The 23471-nt window shown below is 39.5% G+C and overlaps 1 protein-coding gene across 1 annotated transcript in view; it reads right to left on the bottom strand.

Moving 5' to 3' along the window:
* FMN1 (formin 1) overlaps positions 1-23471 on the bottom strand; it is a 307167-nt gene that overhangs the window by 98345 nt on the left and 185351 nt on the right. The window contains exon 13 of the mRNA XM_022587546.3: positions 11745-11837. Within this exon, the coding sequence (XP_022443254.2) occupies positions 11745-11837 (93 nt within the window). The remainder of the gene's footprint in view (positions 1-11744; positions 11838-23471) is intronic.

Here is a 23471-nt window from a genome sequence, read left to right on the forward strand (position 1 = left end):
AAAACAAATATATGATATCACTTATATATGGAATCCAAAAAAAGGGTACAACTGAATTTATTTACAAAACAGAAGCAGAGTCACAGATGTAGAAAACAAAGTGGCGGGGCAGGGATAAATTGGGAGATTGGGATTGACATATACACATTACTATATATAAAATAGATAATAAGTACCTACTATATAGCACAGGGAACTCTACTCAATACTCTGTAATAGCCTGTATGGGAAAAGAATCTAAAAAAAGAGTGAATATATGTATATGTATAACTGATTCACTTTGCTGTGCACCTGAAACTAACATAACACTGTAAATCAGCTATACGCCAATAAAAATTTTAGAAAAATACTAAACCTACCCTAAAAGAAATGTTGAAGGGCGTTCTCTTAGTGGAAAAGAAGTAAGAATCTATAGGAAAGGGAAAATCCCACTAGGAAAGGCAAATATATAGTAAGGACTGAGGATCAACCACTTAAATAAGCCAGCACAAAGGTTAAAAGACAGAAAAACTGTGAAAGCAACTATAAGTACAACAAACAATTAGGGGATAAACACGAAGATGTAAAATATGACACCAAAACCACAAAATGTGGGGGAGGGGAGTAAAAGTAGATCTTTCAGAATGTGTTTGAACTTAAATGACTCCCAGTTTAAAACAAGTAGATATAGTTATAGGTCAACATATATGAACCCCATAGTAACCCCAAATCAAAATCCTACAATAGATACACAAAAAATAAAAAGAAAGGAACACACGCATACTACCGAAGAAAACCATCAAACCAAAAGAAGAATCCTTCCAACTGCCTGTCTGAACTGAAAACCCAAGGGAGAGTAGTTTCAACCAATTGGTATTTCTCACAGAGGGTGGTGGTGGGATAATAATCGCACTGTAAAAATAGCACACTATATTTATCGATGCTTTATAGTTCCTATGGTGGTTTCACACGTACGCTGTCTCATTTAATCTTCATAGTGATGCTATACAGTAGATATTATTATTCCCATTTTACAGACAAGAAAGAAGGCGGCTAAGAGGAATTTAAAAGCTTGCCCCAAATCACACAGAGATGTGGTGAAGCTAGTGTTCAAACCTAGGTCTTCTACCTTCAAGCACAATGCTCTTCCTGCTACATTCAGAACACTTAAAAAACAAAAAGCAAACAGGTTTAACCAAAAAGGGTACATGTAGCCATGCTAGGAAGATTAAAGAGTGTGATTATGGCTCAGTATCATAAATGAAACCTCAGAAGTTACTAAACCCTGCTGCTGGGGGATACAACTTAGTCGACTTTAAGTTCTTCTAAAGCCAATGAAATATGGAAAGAGAATTCGCAAGTGGACAAGTTGGTCTAAACACAGAAAGAGCCTGGCTCACTTGGCTCCATCCCCTACTTCTACGTGGGGCCGCTTCTCATCAGCAAAGGGTTATTCTAATTGTGGCTCCATAATCTCAAAGGATCTTGGATTCTGCCACAATGAAAGGGAAATGAAGGGATCCCATCAACACCAACAATACCATCATGAGATGGGCCCTAGTGATGCTGTAATACTTAATTAGTTAAAGGCCCTACTCAAGGTTGTAGGAATTTGAAGGTACGGTTCCTGTTCCACTAAAGCATCTTGGTCTCATAAGCTTAGAGCTGTTGTTGTCATGTGTGCACACGTACACGTGTGTGTGTTCCTAAATATCCCCTGCTCTAGAGAAGACCTATATAAGTAAGAGTTAATAATACTTAACCCACGCTTCCGTCCAAATCCAACCACCACCATCTCTCTTTTACCTGCATGTAGCTCAGAGACATTGCTTAAAAATAGGAGACGAAGCATTTCTTTCCAAATACCCACAGGAGAGGTCATATCCTGATAATGGTCTTGAGATAGAAATGCCTGATAACTCGTCCTACTCTGGTGTTAGGTTTAGAAGATGGTCTGTGCCAGGGTAATCTGAGATATAGATTCTTACTCTCTCATCCTGTATGTTTAGGAAAGGGTCCATCAAAGCACCTAAGACATCTATGTACTGAAGAGGTGAGAGGACCCAAATGAAATGGAGAACACATTATGGCGCAGGGAACAAAAGATGAGGAAAAGATACAACACCCTCCATGTTAGAGCACAGAGGTTTCTTCATGGACACTTCAGTTACAGGCATCACAGAAGAGTGACAGAACCATGAGCAAGATGAGAGGAGGCAATGTAAGGGCAGGAGAAAGACTTTGAGGGACTGCGTGTGTGTGTCTGCTGTGGAGGGGTGCTGAGGCGGAGGACCGCAAGGAAAGAAAGCAAGGTACTAGCTCATAGAGCGGGCTCTCCATTCACGAGAGCAGGAAAATACAAGAGGCCCTCAAATGTCCTTCTAAGTCAACCAGTCCAGCACCCAAAGGAGGGAAACAGGCTGCGAGTGGGAGCATTTAATTTCCATTTCTTTGGAAATTGAACAGAAAGGGCTAGGTTCAGAGGGCTTAGGGACCACAAATGGTACCACAATGGGAAAACCCTAAAAGGGGAAGCAGTCTTGAGAGAAAAAATTTAATTGCAAAGTACCATACAGCTGTTTGTTTAAAAAAATTACTTGTGCATTTTGAAGAGGAACACGGTGATTAAATATCAAGATTTATAAAAAGTCTACGTAGTACCTTTGAACCCCGTCCATCCATTTTCTATCCACTACAGTGATGAATCTCTTTGATTATTTTCAGGAGTAATATTCTAAATATTTACCAACAGACTGAACAACTGAACAGAACAGACAGTGTGCCCGGCTGTTATGGTAAGAACCAGCTGAATATCAGCCCTACGTCAGTTTTGTATTTGTCGTTAGAGATTTTTGTTAAGTAGTATCCATTTTCCCCTCCTTCTTTAGTTAAGTAGTAATATGTCTACTCTTCTCACTCTCGCTTTTTCCCACTTAAAATATGTTAGAGTCTTCCATGTCAATATATACTTTCCTCATTTTTTTTTTTAAACAGATGCTCAGCATTCCATCATGTAGACATACCCTAATTTGATAATTCCATCACTGACGGTCACTTAGGTTGTCTTCAATCTTCCACTGTTACAAACAACGTCACAATATGTAACATGGTACATAAATCATTTTTCATGTGTGAGCATATCTGAGGGTAGGCTTCGAGAAGTAGAACTGCCAAGTCAAAAGGTATATGCATTTGTAACTTAGATACTGCTAAATTGACCTCCACGCAGACTGTAACAATTTACACTTTCACAGGCAATGTAGAAGAGTGAAGTCTATGCTACCATACTGCCAATAGTCTGTTATCAAACTTTTGTAATTTTGCCAATCTTGGATGTGAAAAAATGGAATTTCAATGTGATTCATTTTGCATTTCTCCCATTTTGAGAGTGTTATCTTTTCATATGTTTAAAAAGCAGCTTCTGTCACTGTTCATATTATTTGTCTTTTTTATGGGATGTTGGTCTTTTTTCTTAATGTCTAGAAGGTCTTATATAGAACATAGATTGAGCTTTTGTCAATGAAAAGAGTTGCAAATTTGGGGCGACAGATTTATTTTTATTATTTTAAGGAAGTATGCGCTAGTTAACATGTTATTGAGCTTTTAAATGAAGAATGGAAGTTGAATTTTGTCGCGTGCACTTTTTAGCATCTAAAGAGATAATCATCTGAGTTTTCTTATTAGAGATGTTAATAGTGATGAATTATATTAACAGAATTCGCTATATCATATCATCTTTACATTCTGAGAATAAACTTCATTTGGTCTTAAAATGTGCTGTTTTATTTAGTATTTTAAAACTATAGTGAGACTGGTCTGTAGTTTTCTTTCTTTTTCGGGGGGCAGACAATCTTTTTCAGGTATTTATATCAGTAAAAAGAATTTAGACATTTTTCTTCTTTTTGCAAAACTTTTCACTGGAGAGAAAGAAAAAGAAAAAGAGAACAAAAGTTACTGAAAAGACAACTTATTGGATGCTTGGCCAAAAAGAAAAATTGAGTAGATCGGTGCTTTGTGACCACCTAGAGGGGTGCGATAGGGAGGGTGGGAGGGAGACGCAAGAGAGAGGAGATATGGGGATATATGTATATGTATAGCTGATTCACTTTATTATAAAGCAGAAACTAACACACCATTGTAAAGCAATTATACTCCAATAAAGATGTAAAAAAAAAAAGACTTAAAGGGGGTTGAGTAGAAAGGAGAAGAGAGAAAAGGAGGAGGTGAAAAGGGGGGAGAAGCAGAGAGGGAGAGGGGGAGGGAGAGGAGAGAAAGGGAGAGGAAAGGGGCAGAGGGAGGAGGGAGGGAGGGAGGGAGGAGGGAAGGAGGGGAAGTGAGTGGGAGAGGAGAAGATAGAGAAAACTGATGGGGGGCGCAAGTATGTGCTCTTGACAGAAATTTGTGGAAAAAAAAAACTGATTCAAACTAAATCCTTTCAGATAAGAGTCTACTTAATAAGCCTCTGATAAGATGGCTTTCTCCACCTTCCAAGGATTACTGCTCTGTTACTTCAGTGACCTGGAAATCACAACAGATTATCTTAACTCTCGGCCATCTGATGTTATTTGGAGCCACCCCTGCTGGCACTGTTTTGAGCAGTGATGTACATAAGAACTCATTTTGGCCCATGTAGAGTGTATGTTCCCCCAGCCACAGTTCTTCCTTCCACAAGTTCTGTAAAGAATGTAAGAATTATTTCCTTTCACAGGTCACGCTGTCCAGATCAATGACCTGTCCTGATCTCTGTAATCTTAAGGCGTGAATATGGTGACTCAGATGGTTTTCTTTCTACATTCTGGGGGTTGAAGTGATTACCTAATAACCTGCTCTTATTCTACAGTTTATAGAGGTTCAATTACAGCCTTTATCAATCTACTCTGAGCTAAGTATTTATGAAGAATGGATTTATGTATATCTGCAACATAGAAAGATGCTTTGATATCCAGGAGACCTGACCACAGGCATGCACTGTAGACCAAAGATGCATCTTACCAGATTCTGGCACAATTTACCAATACTAAAAAGGATTTAAACAGGAAACCCATGTGTGTGTGTGTGTGGGGGGGGGGAAAGCCTGCAGGCACTTTACAAGACTCAGGTTGTTCGTTCATTAATTAAAAAAATAATTATTAACACCGATTATGGGCCAGGCTAAGCCTATATTGAGACAAGAAAATGCATAGGACCAGACTGACAGTCCCAGCTATCACGAGGTATGCAGCTACATAGATAATTCTTTTTGCATTCAACGTGCAAAATCAGAGTTATTGTTTCTTTTTTAAGCTTGGTAAATCTATCTACTCACTTTTTACTAGAAAACAGTTTCTTCATGTTAAGAATATCTTTAATCTCAGCCGGTCAAAGAACCTCAGAAGATAAATTAGGACTCACATGGCTTATTCAGATTTACTTTGATTTGGGTCCACTCACGGATGCTAAGTAAAACTAATGGAGAATGAGATAAGGCCAAGTGTGGGACAGTGTTGGTATTGGAAGCAGGTTAGGTTCCAGCCCTCCCTGCCAAAGCTATAAATACAAATGACCAATTTAACAGCATGAAAAGACCACCCAAAAGATCTATACCTGGGATCTAATCAGTTGTTCTGCGCCTTCTCTCAATTACAGGATCCCTGCCACGTTTATGGGGACTTTTAATGCGAGCATCACATTTTTGAAGGCCATATCATTATGACCATGTTTGATCTGAGGGTGGAAAAACATGAGCTCAAATAACGCCTGCACAAGGTCACTGTGAACGGAGCTGTAAACTGGAATCAATAAGAGACTACTGTGGAAAAGAAAAACCACGTCAGGGAAAGGGCTCAGATGCCATGGAGACTGCAACTCTGAAAAGGGGTGCCGTTAAAATTACTTTCGATTCTGCGAGGAAAGTGAAATTAGTTGAGAACAAGTTTTGTTAAATAACACTATTTAAGGGCCTTTGGAGAAGGGAAGGACGATAAAAGACAGAAGGACAGGCACGTCATCTCCGCTTGAGTGTGGCAACAGGATATGATTTACATAAGAACATTAAATCATCATGATGGTTAGAAGAACCGAACTGCAGCTCATATGAAAATCAGCCTAACCATAAATCAACTGAGTCACAACGCATGTGTATGACTTCTCAGGCGTAAAGAAGGCAATTGCTTAAGACTTTCCGAGTGATGGGCCCCTAACTGAAAACTGGCTTTCCTGCCAAATACTACGGAAGTACAGAAGTATCTTTTCTCATTTATGATTATTATATTATACCCTGTGCTCAGATACCCCACAACTTCTCATTCTCTACCCCTTCTTTGGGGTATCTCATTCACTCCCGTGACTTAAACTGCTATCCTCTATAAAGTCTCACCCAGCACTCTCCTATGAGCCCAATATTCTACCCGTGTGTCTCAAATGTATGTCCAATCAACGTGCCCAAAGTTTACGTCATTGTATTCCATCCCAAATGGGTCCTCCACATCAGTATCCAGCCAGTTATTTGAGCGAGGAAAAGGAGAGTTATCCTTTTCTCCTCTGTTTTTTTACTTCTCATAGGTCATCTAGTCCTGTAACTCCAAAAAGCTTTATTGATATGTCCCTTCCTTTCTTATTTTTACTGTGATTGCTTTTGCTCAAGTTCTTACCATCATTTGCCTGGACTGCTGTAGGAGAGCTTGACGGACTGGATTCCAGTCTTTTACTGTCCCAACTCTTCTTTATATTGCTCTTAGTTATAATGTATTTCTTTTTTTAAATGTATTTTTATTTATTTATTTTGTTTTATTTTTGGCTGTGCTGCACGGCTTGTGGGATCTTAGGTCCCCGACCAGGGATCGAACCTGCGTCGTTGGCAGTGACAGTGTGGAGTCCTTCCTAACCACCGGACCGCCAGGGAATTCCCTATAATGTATTCCTTAACAACAACAAAAAGCAAAATGATCCCAACACACCAACATCACAACAAACAAATCGAACGTGACCATGTCGCTCCCATACATACTATTTTTCAAAGGCTCTCAGTGGCCTGTAAGACAAAGTTCAGATGCTTTAGCAAGTCACATTGTGACCCTCCTCTCCTTTGGGTCTTGTGTTCTTTCCATACGCCCTGTGATATAGCTACACCAAGTCTCTTGCCATTCCCCAAACACGTCATGCCTTTCATCCTGAGCTTTGCAGTGTTTTCCTCTGCCTGGAATGCCCTTTATAACTTGTCTGCTCAGAATTCCTAACCTTAAATTTCCCCATCTGGACAACAGGGTGATAATAGTGTTTACTTCAGAGAGTTGTCATGAAGACAAAGTAAAACGATCTGTTCCCCAAGGTGACTGGTATATAGAAGCAACCACCAAATGTTCGCAGTCATTGTCACTGCTTGTCATTGACATCACCGTCATCTTTGTTTTTTTCAGATCTGAACAAAAACATCTCCTTTGCTCAAAATCTTCCCTGACTCACCTGGAAGTGTTAGTCATCCCTCCTCTCTGCTCCTATATGCCTAATTACAGTACCATCTTACATCAATTTCGAAATTGATGGAATTTTCATATTTTAGCATCTCTGACACTGGGGTCCCTCGTGTCATCTATGGCGTGTCATGGTTCAATCGGCAGCATTTTTTGTTTCTTAGTAGTACTTGGAATAATGGTGTTTCTTATGAGTGGCATGTTAGATGACACCTACACTCACGATAACTGCCATAAAAACTTGATTATCCAGAGTGGATAATGCACATTTACAGTAGATGAGAAATCTCACATTTTCTATGAATCCGTGAACCATCTCCATAAAAAAAAGGGGCTACTACTTGGAACTCTACAGTAGCCAAGAGATATTTCATTTGTATATGCTGCAGTGTAGCAAGGCACCGCCTCCTGAACCACAGAGGGGTAGCCTGATGAAGTAGCATGCCGTCACCTCCTTCAGGTAAGCGCCCCTACCTGAGAGCCAAACAATGGCCAGACCCAGAGCAAAAGTGGGGAGAGGCTAGCCTGTGATACTGGGTCCCAATAACCCAGGATTTAAGCTGAGAAGGTAAAGCGATAACGTGGAGAGGAAAGTGAAGGAATGTGATGGGAAAGGCCAAGGGATCTTACTTCTAGACAGCCCTGTCCAATAGAGCTACAATGCAAGCCACAGATATAATTTTAAATGTTCTCGTGGCCGTGCTTAAAAATGAAAAGAAACAGGTCAATTAAGATTAATATTATATTTTACTTATTTAACCCAATATATTAAAAATACTATTTTACCATGTAACCAATATAAAAAAAGCAGAAATAAAATATTTTGCATGTTTCTTGGTACCGTCTTCAAAATCTGGTGTGTGTTTCATTTGTGCAGCACCTCTCAGTCTGGATTAGCCACGTTTCAACTGCTCAGCAGCTGCATGTGGCCAGTGCCTGACACACTGGGCGGCACAATTCTAGACTGTTCTTTGACCAACTCAGTTAACTAATGAGTCAACAGTAACACAGGTATTTCAACAGTGGCTCTTTTCACCACATGACATTGGCAATGTTTAAGATTTATATATATATATATATATATATATATATTTTTTTTTTTTTTTTTTTTTTTTTTTTTTTGCGGTACACGGGCCTCTCACTGTTGTGGCCTCTCCCGCTGCAGAGCACAGGCTCCGGACGCGCAGGCTCAGCGGCCATGGCTCACGGGACCAGCTGCTCTGCGGCACGTGGGATCCTTCCAGACCGGGGCACGAACCTGCGTCCCCTGCATCGGCAGGCAGACTCCCAACCTGCGCCACCAGGGAAGCCCCTATTTTTATACTTTAAAATTCATTTTAGAATAGTAATTTTCCTCCAAATTCTTTTTGTGTCTCATTTTGGCTGACTTTGTTTTAACCATAATTTGAGGCTATTCCTATGTCCTTCCCATCTTCCCTTCCCTCTGTTGGTTAACGGAGAGGTGACTCCTTTATTCAATTACAGACCTTTCCCCAGTAAGACGGTCCTTGAGAGAGGGACGAGGGGTCTATGGCTCATCTTAGGATCGCCAGCGTCTGTCACAGTGCCTGACACATAGGGGGCTCTGACGAAATACCTTTGAATACCCATTACGAGGCGAACTAAGCTTGACAATAGTGGTTCTCAACCTGGGCTGCACACTGGGGTTACGTGGGGAGTGAAAAAAAGAAATGCTGATACCTGGTCCCACCCCTAGAGATGCTAGTGGCAGGTCTGGAATTTGGCCCGGGTGTTGAAATTTTTAAAATCTCCCCGAGGTGATCCTAGTATGCAGCCAGGGTTCAGAACCACTGCTCTAGGGCTTTCTTAGAACAGCTTATTGTGGACACATCCTTGCTTTCCTGACTCAAGGTCCAGTTTGCCTCAACTCGATTCCCTCTCTCAGAACAGATCACAGTTTTCTTAAGAAACCTGGTAGAGAAGAAGCTAAAACAGAACTTCCAAGAGTGATTTGCAAATTCCTTTTCCAAGGCATCAAAGATTTTCAGTGTTCTAAATTTCTTCATATTTATCTTCTTCCAACAAAAAGAAAAAAATTCACAACATAAGTGTTTTAAAATGCTAGCTAATTTGAAGAGAAAGGATCCTAAGGCCATTACAGTATATGAGCCAATAATACCCAGACATAATCATTGCAGAATTTTCTAGATATAGAATAATAGCAATTAAATATAGAAATGGATAGCCGAGATATGGAAGAAACCTAAATGTCCATTGACAGATGAATGGATAAAGAAGATGTGGTACATATATACAGTGGAATGGAATATTACTGAGCCATAAAGAAGAATGAAATAATGCCCCTTGCAGTAACATGGATGGACCTAGAGATTATCATACTAAGTGAAGTAAGCCAAAGACAAATATCATATATTGCTTATATGTGGAATCTAAAAAAATGATACAAATGAACTTATTTACAAAACAGAAAGAGACTCACAGACATAGAAAACAAACTTACGATTACCAAAGGAGAAAAGCAGATGGGGAGAGGGATAAATTAGCAGTTTGGGTTTAACATATAACAAAATAGATAAACAACAAGGACCTACTGTATAGCACAGGGAACTATACTCAATCTTTTTTAATAGACTATAAGGGAAAAGAATCTGCAAAGGGATATATATATTCACTGTGTTCTATATTCACTGAAACTAACACAATATTGTAAATCAACTAGGCTTCAATAAAAATTAAAAAAAATTTTAATTTAAGCAAATAGAAATGGGAAAAAGGAATGGAATTGAAATACACATGAGCCTCATTTCAAGCTCCCTATACATATATCAAAAGTAGAAATTATTCATTGGGGGTCAGCAAAGGGAAATATTCCGTGCGCTTCTTTAGGCCATTTAGGTTATATTTACATAAAATAATCATAAAGCAATGCATCTACTTTAATAAATCACATATAAAACCTAATTTTAGCCACATAACCCGTAAGTGTTGGTATTACTATCAGCGCTCAAAATGATACTTGGCCTGATGGCATTATGGCACTACTTCCATCATATATAAGGTTCAGCTATGGCCAAGAGAGAATTCTGACTTCTGCTTCAACACAAATGAGACCTCATCCCGGAGGAGGGAGCAATGAACTCTGCACCAAGAGACCAGCTGGAATGAAGTTTCTCTGACTCATGGACAGAGAAATTCCCTGCCAGTTTCCAAGGTGGTTTGGCCATACTTTACCCTGCTTAATGGTCTTTTGTTGATGGTGTGGTATCATGTAGCCTTAGTAATAAATAGAAACAGCACGCTGATATACCCCTAAAGGTTCCTACATGCATTTCCTCTGGCTTTCTAGCAAAGACAAAAGACCCCTCTAACTACCCCACACTTTTTTTTTTCTTTATTGAGCTAGTATTGACATGCAGCATTAGATTAGTTTCAGGTGTACAACATAATGATTCCTTATACGTATATATGGTGAAATGGTCATCACAATTAGTTAACATCTGTCAGCATGCAGACTTGCACATTTTTTTCTTGTAATGAGAACTTTTAAGATCTACTCTCTTAGCAACTTTCAAATATACAATACAGTGTTATTAACTACAGTCACCATCCTGTAAGTCACGTTCCCCATGACCTATTTATTTTATAATGGGAAACTGTGCCCCACACTTATTTTTGTTTTACATCTAGGCTGAATTTGAGAAACCAGAATAGGAAATATCCAAAAGGCGTTAAACTTTCACGTTCACTACCAGGGCTCAACAAAAGTTCCCCAGTCCTGCCAAAAACCATGGAGGAAGGAATATAACTCGGTAAGATTTTTAAGTCAGTACTGGGTCTCATGCGTATCACTTCCATCCGCTAACCCCAGAGGGCTGACGGTTGCCAAGTGATTGGATGTGTGACATTCACCTGGCCCCAATTTTCCTTCCTGAAAAGAATGGAAAATACAACACAAGTTTCCAAATTGCTACACTCGTAAAACCAGAAAGATAATCACCATCCGCCTGCACGGCTGCAGAAGCCTTGCATGGACGTCGTCTGTCAGTTAACAGGGACTGAGGATCCTCTTGGGATCCGTGCAGAGACAAAGAGAGAAAGCCTTCTCTAGCGAAGTTTACAGAAACAGGAGTGATGTTAAAAGATTTAAAATCTCACAGCAGATTTAAAAGGTGATATAAAGGTTACAGGACAACTCCATCTAAGTTGAGTACGGCTCCACCATGGGAAGACGGTCTAATGGAATCATCTACCAGTGCTCGGGCGGGATGCACGGGGCGGTGGGTGTCAGAGAAAGACGGAGAAAGGAAGGACGTTTCAGAACGTCACACCTCCTACCTTTCTGGAAGAACTCTTTGAGTCTGTCCTTGAACGGCTGCAGATACTCCTTTGGTGACTCCTTACACACCACTGCCATCTGTTTCTCACTTGCTGTGAAGAGAAGGTGGCAGTTAGACTTCCTCGAGAACACGGGTTTGCTGAACTTGTGCTCTATGCTCTGCACTTGGGTATTAATAGTGCAAAATCCTTACGCATCATCGTTTATCCAAATTACAGGGGAAAGAGCAGAAACAAACAATTAGCTCACTTTACACCTTTCTTCAGGAACAGGGAAATGCATCACCTTCAAGGTTTTTTTTTTTTTAGAGACACGGCAAAACCTCTGACTTGGGACAGGTGAAGTACTCTGCTTTTGGTCTCTCCAAAATAGAGCCAAGAACTATTCAAGGACTAGTTCTAGGGAATTAAAGGCCCAGACCCTCTTCAGATTCAAACTCTAAAAGTGGAGCTTAAAATAGATTTTGCAGAAATTCTCACCAAACTGGCGATTTCTCAAGGTGACACCCACATCCCAGCATGAGAACTAACCCCAGGTTAGGGAGGACCGAATCTCTCTTCACTCCCGTTCACCTCCCCCTCCCATTAACACGTGCGAAACATTTTATACGTAATTTACTTCAGACAGGATATCTGGAATTTACAAGAGGTTGCTTTTTTTGATAATCAAGCCCCCTCAAATTAGATAGTTCTGACTTGGTGACATGGAGGCCACAATAAACCGTCATAAAAAGCAGTTAACCCAGGCAAGAGGCATTTTCTCAAGGTTTCTGTATGTTTGTGCCAGTGGCAGAAATGCATTGGGTAAAAAAAGGCTTCATTTCTCCAAAGCTAGAGCTGAGTCATGATCACTTTTGTCTGTTGATCATGGCCAGAAATTACTGACATGTCCTTATTCAAGAGCATATGTTAAAGCATTAGATTTTCGCCCAGAAATCATGCCACCTGCTTCCAAAAACAGAAGAAGATATATTCTTGGAGGAATTTACAGAAGCACAGAGGTAAGGCATTTTGGAAGAAGACGGTTAGAAAGGATTCCTTTATTTATGTTGGGAAATTTGTCTACAAGAACTTGGTGTTTCCAAAACTAGCACCCCAGAATGTTTACTATGTAAAGGCAATCCACAAGCACGTCAGCACTGAAGCACAAAAAAGGCAAAAGAGGTCACTCAAGGGTCCCTCGGAATTAGCTGCCTGACACTTTCTCTTACAATATTGCCAACTAGATTGCGGAAATACCAGGCATCTCTGGGAGACTACCAGATTGCGCTGAAGATGAAAGCATGATGTGACGGAACTCCTGATTCCCAGAATCAGCTCCAGGGATTCCCACCTGAGATCATGAGGCCAATCACAGGACACAAGGGCCTAAGTTTAGGCTCTTCCTATTGACAATGTTATTTTCCAAAAGTTTTTAATAGAGCTTATTTTGAATATCTGTGATTAACTATTCTGATAACCATACCGGTGCTATCTAGGAAACCCTGCCCATTGGGACACAAAGACTCATTTCTTTTTTTAAAATGATCTATCTTACCTGGAACAAATTCCTTAAAACCAGCCAAAACCATCATTTCAAAACACTCCTTTTCCCCCCACTACGTTTTTACCTTTATTTTTCAGTGTATTTGTCCTCTCTACAATGACTACTTCATAATTTTCTACTATTATCAGATTTCCCTTCACCTCTTTCCTGGTAGATGGGCCTGTGGCCAAATGATAAGTACCTCCCTTCCCACCACTATTCTGTTCTCAAAGTAATGGCTTTGGGCTAGAGTGATATCAGGGACAGAGAGGAGAGGGACAGGGTATATAGAGCTGGAATCTATTTCGGAGGTAGAACAAATTGCTGATGCAGTCGATGTAAAGTTGAGGGAGAGGAAGGATGAACAAGGTGTGGCTGGAAGTGCCATTTACTGAGATGGGGGAGAGGTGAGTGTATTGGTTTTCTTTGTTCTGTTCTTTTGTTTTAAGGGAGAGGAAATCAAAAGTTAACTTTGAAGCTTGTTTTCCCTGGTCTCTGCGAATTACAAGGCAAGATCATCCACTGAAAACAAAGAGGGAAAGGTACACAAAAAAGATGAAACTCTTAATGGGTTCTCGTTGCTCATTCAACTGAATTCAAACTCCCAGGCCTGAGATTTCAGGCCTTTTCCATGATGGTACCATTCTACCTTTCAGTTCTATCTCCCCATATATTTGACCAATGAGATCAAAATTATGCAATGTTTCCAAATTATATAAACCAGTGTTCCCAGTTCCATGCCTTCATTCGTGTGGTTCTCTGCCCATCCTGCTCTCATCCCAAACATACCTTCTGCCGCATTTGACAAAGTCCTGTTCATCCTAAAAAAGTTCCTCTGAGGTGCTGCCGCCACCATAAAACCTTTCCAATCCAAAGATTTTGCATCTTTCAAACATCTGCCTCCCAGAGAGCATTTATGTTTCACCTTTAATTATATTTAGTTGTGTATTTCTATTAATCCCTGCAAAGCCATCATGCAGGATTCATTTACACATCTCCAAACCTCTCCAGAGACCTCCATGCATGCCTGGCCAAAGCATCAGATCTCCTCACCTTAACTAGCTTCTCGTGCAGAGGAAAGTGGAAAAAAAAAACTAGCAATGTTGACCCGGGCTCCGAGCGGGCTCTCCAGGGCTGCGGTATGACCTCCTTGCCTCTTTACTCTTTTCCCTCCTTCCCAGGAAGGTACATCAAGGGGTCCTAGTCTCTTCATTCACAAACCCTGTGACTGTCCCAAGCTGATGTGAAAGGGCTCAGTGTATTTTAAAGACCCTCCCCACCCCATAAACATCCACCACTTCATGCTGTAAGGCACAAGAAGGTCATTCTCCTGACTGAGCAGCTATGAGAGCAGGCCTAGAAGCAGGAGATTGGTCAGACACACTTTGGAAGAGGCCTGCTTTCAAGAGTCTACAGTTTTCAGTGAACTTTCGTGACCACATAAGCTTTTCTGATGATATCCAGCCATGATTCTGAGAACACAGGAAAGCCATATTTATTCTCACAATATAAATTGGGAGAGGCTTTAAAATTCTTTAGCCCTCTACTACATTCAAATCCCAACAATTCCGTTTATAGAGAACTATTTTTCACGAACACAAATAATACATGGTGAGGCCTGCGTTTTGGTAAGAGGACATCCTTGAAGCCGTGACAGTAATTTCTTCAAGGTTACTTCTCCCTAGCAAACGCAAAGCCCAAGGCAGAGCTTCTTTTCCTAAATACACAAGCGAAGCCTCCACCTCTGCCTGAATTAAAAGGGTTGATCACTGCAGCTCTCCCTTTGTCTTATCTGGGCTGACAGAGCCCATGGGGTCCATCAAACTGCCCAGATTTTATGAGGCCAGGTAGTGGTATGGCAAAGGGCTCGTGCTTGGATTGAGACCTACCTGAGTGCATGTGGGCTGTAGCTTTTCTCATTTGCAAAATGGGGACCCCCTTCCTCATAGGCAAGATATATGCATTGTGAGATAACGCACGTAAAGTGGTTTGCAAAATGCCTGGCACTAGCAAAAGTGGCCTCGTATTTATTATTTGTCACTTTTATGCCTTTGGTTGAAACATGTCATAGCCAGAACAGCAAGAGAGTCATGGCTAGGGATTATGTGCTACAAATTCTACACTCTTATTTACAAAAACATGGCCCAGTGCAAATCTTCTGTTTGGAACAAAGAGATGATGTTTTTTGTTCCCTTGCTGATGGTTCCACCACCCACTCTGAGAATTCAAGGAAGAAACTCCTGGAGAAGGATGAAGCAAAATGTGAAGCAAGTGTCCTGGGCCTCCGAGCTTCATGGTTTTGAAATAAGAAACACTGAAACCAGCGCAAAGGAGAGCAGCTCCCCTGCTGTGCCCGAGGCCCTCTCTGCACCCCAATGGGCACAGCCTCCCACGTGGCCTGTTACAATTAAACTTCTCCACACGATCAAAGCAGAGGGCTGCCCTCTGACTGACTGAGCACAGTCGCACATTCAATGGCCAAGCAGCTTGCCCGCTCCAACTTATTAACTTGGCTTATCCAGGATGCATTCTAGCAGACAAACAGGAGACCTGAAGGCTAATTAACAATGACACTGGAGACTGGCAGTGCATAAAGGAAAGAGGTCCCTGACAAATCCCCAATGTCATTAATTGTCCAACCAGAAGATGCTTATGCAATATTGCTAGACCACCAAGGTTGCCTCAGACACAGGCTGTGCCAGGAGTTCCAATGTTAAAAGCCAAAGTCACCCAGGTTCTTTCTCTCTCTCTCCTTTTTCTATTAAATTTGACAGAATTAAAGTACATATTAATTCCTGAAGTTAGTTACTAATAGGTGATCATTGTGAGAGATGAAATATTGAAAACCAATACATAATAAAATAATTGACACTAAATTGAGGGTATTCTCATTTAAAGGCTAAGAGCTTGTGAAGCATTTAAAATATAAAATACAGCATATAAAATATAGCCAATACTTTATAATAACTATAAATGGAGTATAATCTTTAAAATTGTGGGTCACTACATTGTACGCCTGAAACTTATATAACATTGTACATCAACTATACCTCAATGAAAAAATTTTAAAAATAGGTTAACTGCTTGTGAAGCATTTTAGAGAAAGATATGGCTTTGAATGATTTCAGATACTAGACTGGTTAGGTCATAAGTGGTTGTCTGTTTTTTTGGTTTTTGACCTTTAAGAACAAGGAATAAAGTTTATTGAGTAACTGAAAAAGCATGGGTAGGTTATAAGGATACAGAGGCAGGGCCCAGATACAGTTCATCAAAATGTAATACATGTTTAATCATTTTAACAGCTCAAATGTGTATGCGCATTTTTAGGAATATATGGCGCATGTCTCTTGCTGTAGGAGTTGAAGGACCTATGGGCTTAGTAATGAAGTCAGAATACATTTTTAGAGAAAAGGAAAGATGTATCTAGGCTCTGCTTTTTAACTCTGGGATTCTCTCTTTTCTCCTCTGTTGACCTAATTCCTACCCAACCCCTCCATGGTTCTGTGCCAGTTCTACCTGTTCTTCAGTTTTATAAGAACTGTCCTTTCCCTGAGCGCCATGCTCAAAGGACCACCATAGAGGATTGCTGAAGCAACATAAAGAACTGAGAGACTATGAACAACTATATGCCAATAAAATGGACAACCTAGAAAAAATGGACAAATTTCTAGAAATGTACAATCTCCCAAGACTGAACCAGGAAGAAACAGAAAATATGAACAGACCAATTACAAGTAATGAAAGTCAGTCAATAATAAAAAATAATTCCCTTGGGCTTCCCTGGTGGCCCAGTGGCTGAGAGTCCGCCTGCCGACGCGGGGGACACGGGTTCGTGCCCCGGTCTGGGAAGATCCCACATGCCGCAGAGCGGCTGGGCCCGTGAGCCATGGCCGCTGAGCCTGCGCGTCCGGGGCCTGTGCTCCACAACGGGAGAGGCCACAACAGTGAGAGGCCCGCGTACCGCAAAAATAAAATAAAATAAAATAAACCTTAAAAAAAAAAAAAAATTCCCAGCAAACAGAAGTCCAGGACCAAATAGCTTCACAGGTGAATTCTACCAAACATTTAGAGAAGAGCTAACATCTATCCTTCTCTATTACCCCCCACCAAAAAAAAAAAATGCAGAGGAAGGAATATTTCCAAACTCATTCTACAAGGTCAGCATCACTCAGATATCAAAACCAGACAAAGATATAACACACACAAAAAAATTACAGGCCAGTATCACTGATAAACATAGATGCAAAAATCCTCAACGAAATATTAGCAAACTGAATCCAACAATACATCAAAAGGATCACTCTCCATGATCAAGTGGGATTTATCTCAGGGCAAGGATTTTTCACTATCTGCAAACTGATCAATATGATACACCACATTAACAAATTTAAGAATAAAAACTATATCATTATTTCAACAGATGCAGAAAAAGCTTTTGACAAAATTCAACACCCATTTATGACCAAAAAAACTCTCCAGAAAGTGGATATAGAGGGAACATACTTCAACATAATAAAGGCCATATACTGACAAGCCTACAGCTAACATCATACTCAATGGTGAAAAGCCGAAAGTACTTCCTCCAAGATCAGAAACAAGACAAGGATGCCCACTCTCAACACTTTTACTCAATATATTATTGGAAGTCCTCGCCACAGCTATTGGACAAGAAAAGGAAATAAAAGGAATCACAATTGGAAAGGAAGAAGTAAAGCTGTCACTGTTTGCAGATGACATGATACTCTACACAGAAAATCCTAAAGATACCACCAGAAAACTACCAGAGCTCATCAATGAATTTGGTAAAGTTTCAAGATACAAATTTGATACACAGAAATCTACTGAATTTCTACATGCTAACAGTAAACTCTCAGAAAGAGAAATTAAGGAAACTATTCCATTTACTATCACATGGAAAAGAATAAAATACCTAGGAATAAACCTACCTAAGGAGGTAAAAGACCTGTACCAAGAAAACTATAAGACACTGATGAAGAAATTGAAGACAACACAACAGACAGAAAGACATACTGTGTTCATGAACTAGAAGAATTAATGTTAAAACAATCACACTACCCAAGGCAATCTACAGACTCATGTAATCCCTAAAAAAAGGGCACTTTCCACAGAACTAACTTTAAAATTTGTATGGAAACAGAAAAGACCCCAAATAGCCAAAACAACCTTGAGAAAGAAGAACAGAGCTGGACGAATCACGCTCTCAGACTATACTACAAAGCTACAGTAATCAAGACAGTATGGTACTGGCACAAAAACAGAAATATAGATCAATGGAACAGGACAGAAAGCCCAGAGATAAACCCACGCACATATGGTCAACTTATCTTTGATAAAGGAGGCAAGAGTATACAACGGAGAAAGGACAGTCTCTTCAATAAGTGGTGCTGGGAAAACTGGACAGCTACATATAAAAGAATGAAATTAGAACATTCTCTAACACCATATACAAAAATAAACTCAGAATGGATTAAAGACCTAAATGTAAGACCGGAAACCGTAAAACTCCTAGAAGAAAACATAGGCGGAACATTCCTTGACATAAATTGCAGCAATATCTTTTTGGATCTGTCTCCTAAAGCAAAGATATTAAAAGCAAAAATAAACAAATGGGACCTAATTGAAAGGTTTTGCACGGCAAGGGAAACCACTGACAAAACAAAACGACAACCTACTGAATGGGAGAAAAAATATTTACCAGTGATATGACTGATAAAGGGTTAATATCTAAAATATATAAACAGCTCATACAACAACATCACAAAACCAAACAACTCAATTTAAAAAATGGGCAGAAGACCTGAATAGACATTATTCCAAAGAAGAAATACAGATGGCCAACAGGCACATGAAAAGATGCTCAACATTGTTAAGCATCAGAGAAATGCAAATTAAAACCACAATGAGATATTCCCTCACACTTGTCAGAATGGCAATCATCAAAAAGACCATAAATAACAAATGTTGGTGAAGATGTAGAAAAAAGGGAACCCTCATACTGTTGGCGGGAATGTAAATTGGTGCAGCCACTATGGAAAACAATATGGAGGTTCCTCAAAAAACTAAAAATAGAACTACCATATGACCCACCAATTCCACCCCTGGGTATTTATCCAAAAAAAACAAGAACACTTATTCTAAAAGATACATGCACCACGGTGTTCATAGCAGCATTATTTACAACTGTCAAGATATGAAAGCAACCTAAGTGTCCATCAACAGACAGATGGATGAAGAAGATGTAGTATATATATAATGGAATTCTACACAGCCATAAAAAGAATAAAGTTTTGAAATTTTGCCATTTGCAGGGTATTATGTTAAGTGAATTAAGTCAGACAGAGAAAGACAAATACTATATGATATCATTTATATGTGGAATCTAAAAATATAAAACCACCTAGTGAATATAACAAAAAAAAAGAAACAGATTCACAGATATGGAGAACAAGCTAGTGGTTACCAGTGGGAAGAGGGGAGGGGCAATATAGGGGTAGGGGATTTAGAGGTACAAACTACTATGTATAAAATAAATAAGCTGCAAGAATATATATATATATATATATATATATATATATAGTACAACATAGGGGATATAGCCAATATTTTATAATAAATGAAATATAACCTTTAAAGATTGTGAATCACTATGTTGTACACCTGAAACTTATATAATATTGTACATCAACTACAGTTCAATAAAAAGAACGTGATTTTAAAAAAAGAACTAAGAGACTAACACAAACTAAAGCAAATGTTTGTGTTAACATCAATGGGGTTTATGTGAGAGATACAAATCAGGGTTAGATTATAAAGGGCATAGAACGCTAGGAGTTCATTCTAAAGAAATTCATTCAATAAACGTATCAATTCACCAAATAGCTATTGCGTGCCAACTATGTGCCACAAACTGTACTCGGTACTGGGGATACATCAGTGAAAAAAGAAAAAAGACGAAAACCTGTGACCTCAGACATTGTAGTGAATGGGTCACCAACAAAATTTCTCAATGGGAATGGCACATAGTAATTATTGTTTTTCGTAATTTGAACTGCACGCAAACATGTGAATTATATCCTTTCATACTGTATTTCAAGGCCTGTCTTTAGTAACAGCAGGACAGTATAGTGTTCTTCCTAGTGCTTTTCACATCAAGCAACATACACACACACACACACACAGCTTTAAGTTTTCTGGACCAAAACATACGTTTAACAAAATAAATTTTAAAACAAATTCAGAAATCAAAATAGCAGTGTTAGCATGGTGAACCTAACACAATGTTTTTTCATGGTACTGGCCTTGAACTGAACGGTTAGGGGATTACATTAAATCCAATGTATTAAAATAGAAATAAAAAGGCGTTGATCTGGTTGCAATTCGGGGACTTCTATGGAGGGGGAAAATTCATACATAAAATCAGTAAAATATTAGGAATTTTAAAAATTTGCTTGTTAAAGGTTTGGCACAAATGAGAATGCTGCTTTGTGGCTATATTCTGTACGCTCATTTTTTTTTAAGGCTACAAAAAGGAAGATTTCAACCCAATTTAAGTCAAAAACAAATGACAAAAACTGGAAATAGAAAGTGCCTATTTCATGTTCTTGGGTTCTGATGCTGGATATGGGGGGGCATTTATGGCTTAGCACGGTGGGGTCGTGAGTGGTGTTATAGGAACTTCTGGGGCTAGGGTGGGGTGCAGGGAAAACAGAAAATCTACCTTAAAAAAGAATTCTGTATAGATTAGATTTCAAAGGGAACCAACTGCTAGATTCATTTTCTGCTAAACAGACCCCCAGAGCCCAAATTTCTGGGCTCAAATCAGACAACTGTGCATTAATGACCCTTGTGTGGACAACCTGTATGTAATCAAAGGTGTCTTCTCTCATTATCCTTTGTTTGGGGATTCCGTTGATATAACTGCCATGTCCAAATTATTCCTCCTAGTGACTCTATGCATCCAAAGGCAAAGATCTGTAGTATCCAAGGTAGTCAAAAACCTTGAATGGGCAACTGGGTATCAGGAGTAAAGACATAGACCTTAGATGCATGGTACCTGGGTTAGAACGTTACCTCAGAATAATGTAGAGGCATAGATGGACTTACACACACCAGTGCTACTTTGTATCTGTACATGCACTGTGTCTATGCCTCAGAAGTCAATTAGAACATTATGCTAAGTGAAAGAAACCAGTCACAGAGGACCACACACCGTATGACTCCATTTGTACAACATGCGCACAATAGGTAAATCTGTAAGATAAAAAGTAGAGTATGGGGTTGCCCAGGACTGGGGGAAAGAGGGGTAGAGAGATTAGGGGGTGAAGCGGTATGAGGCTTCTTTCTGGGTAACGAAAATTTTCTAAAATTGAGTGTAGTGATGGTTGCGCAGCCCTGTGAATATAACAAAAATCACTGAATTGTACACCTTAAAAGGGTGAATTATATGGAATGTGCTTTTATCTCAATAAAGCTGTTAAAAAAAAGCTAATTCAAAACTCTGAGCCTTAAACTGGAACTATACGAGCAGGTAAGTTAAGAATGTCCTATCTGTGCTTCTTCTATAAGGTAGAATCATTTTTCAAATCTTAGGTGCAGTTATGACTTCGTTATAACAGTTATAATATTTATTAAACCATAATGTGAAGTGGAAAATGAGTTTGGAATACACCTGTACTTCAGAAATCAAATATATTAGTTTTCAGAAGGTACCAATAAATGTTATCAAAATGGAAGACCTAGTAAACAAATAATTGGACTTAAGAGAAATACAAGCAAGGCACTGAAAGAATTTGTTAACTTTTAATCAATTAAAACAAGAGCTTTGGTATGTTTTTAATTGTGGAAGACAGCTATATATATAGTATATAATATATACATGTATAGATCGAAAATTAATACATTAGAAAAATGTTCTCTGTGAACTACTCTTAATCTAAAGATACATTTATTTATTCTTAGTTTTCCATACTCTTTACGGCTTGGAAAGTTATTTAATACCTCTCTGACTCTTAGTTTCTTGATGTATAAAATTTCATGAGGACTAAATGAGAGGTACATGAAAAAGCACTTTGTATACTGAGCAGTAAAATGCTACCCAAAATATTCTTTATCCATTTAAAACATTCAAACAGTGCTAAGCCTAGCTACATAACATACTGTACACGGCTTTATTCTTCCCGTTTCGTTTCCAAGAAAACGAAACAATAACAACCCCACAAATTCTTTGAACAAGTTGACTTTCCCAATATTTATGTGTTTAGTAAACAACAAATCACTATGCTATAAATAGTGTAATCTATTTCACAGCCAAACCATCTTTAAGAAATTGCCCATACTCACTTTTTCTGTTTCTCATTCACTACTTAATCCTGGACCCATTGAAATTTACTTCACCCCAATTCTGACACGGAAGAAACACCCTCATGTCACCAATGAATCTACCCTATTGTCACTGTCTTTTTTTTAAAGAAAAAAAATCTCATTTTAGTTCACTGCCCAGCAGGATTCCACTCTGTTAACCACTTTCCCTTCCTGAAACAAACAGTCTGTCCCCTGGCTCTGGGTCCCGCATCCCTGGCTTTTCTCCTACCTCTGACTGCTCTGTCTCCTTTGCAGCCTCATCCTTCTATACTCTGCCATTAAATTTTCAAGTTCTTGAATAGTTCTTCTCTTCTCATGCTTTGTCCTCTCACTAGACAATTTCCAGGTAAACATTTCAGTCACCACCTCTAGGACTATAACTCCTAAGTGTACATGTGTAGCCCATAGTTTCACCTCCAAAAGAGCTCTTGAGTCCAACACTCCCACCAGACTGCTGAGACACCTTCTTAGCTGTTCTTCCCACATCCACCCTTGCCTCCTCCTGATCTGTCCTCCACACTGGAGTCCAAGTCATCTTTATAACACACACACCTCAGATTATGCCAATCCCCTGCTTAAACCCACCAGGGGCTTCCACTGCTCTTAGAGACTGGCCCTTCCCTACACTCACTCCCTTCCCTTGCCACACTCTGCTCCAGTGGCCCTCTCTCAGATCCTCAAACATCATCAATTTCTTCCCATCATCAAGGCATTTTTTAGCCAGTGATATTTTCCTCCACGCCCTGGGTAACCAGGGCCTGGTTAGTGGTTAGTCATCATTTTCATCTCAGCTCAAAGGTCACTTCATTGGGACTGCTTTT

This window comes from Delphinapterus leucas, chromosome 2, assembly GCF_059928025.1.
Source record: "Delphinapterus leucas isolate spDelLeu-1000000601 "Yukka" chromosome 2, BTC_Dleu_Yukka2, whole genome shotgun sequence".
NCBI classification, from domain to species: Eukaryota; Metazoa; Chordata; class Mammalia; order Artiodactyla; family Monodontidae; genus Delphinapterus; species Delphinapterus leucas.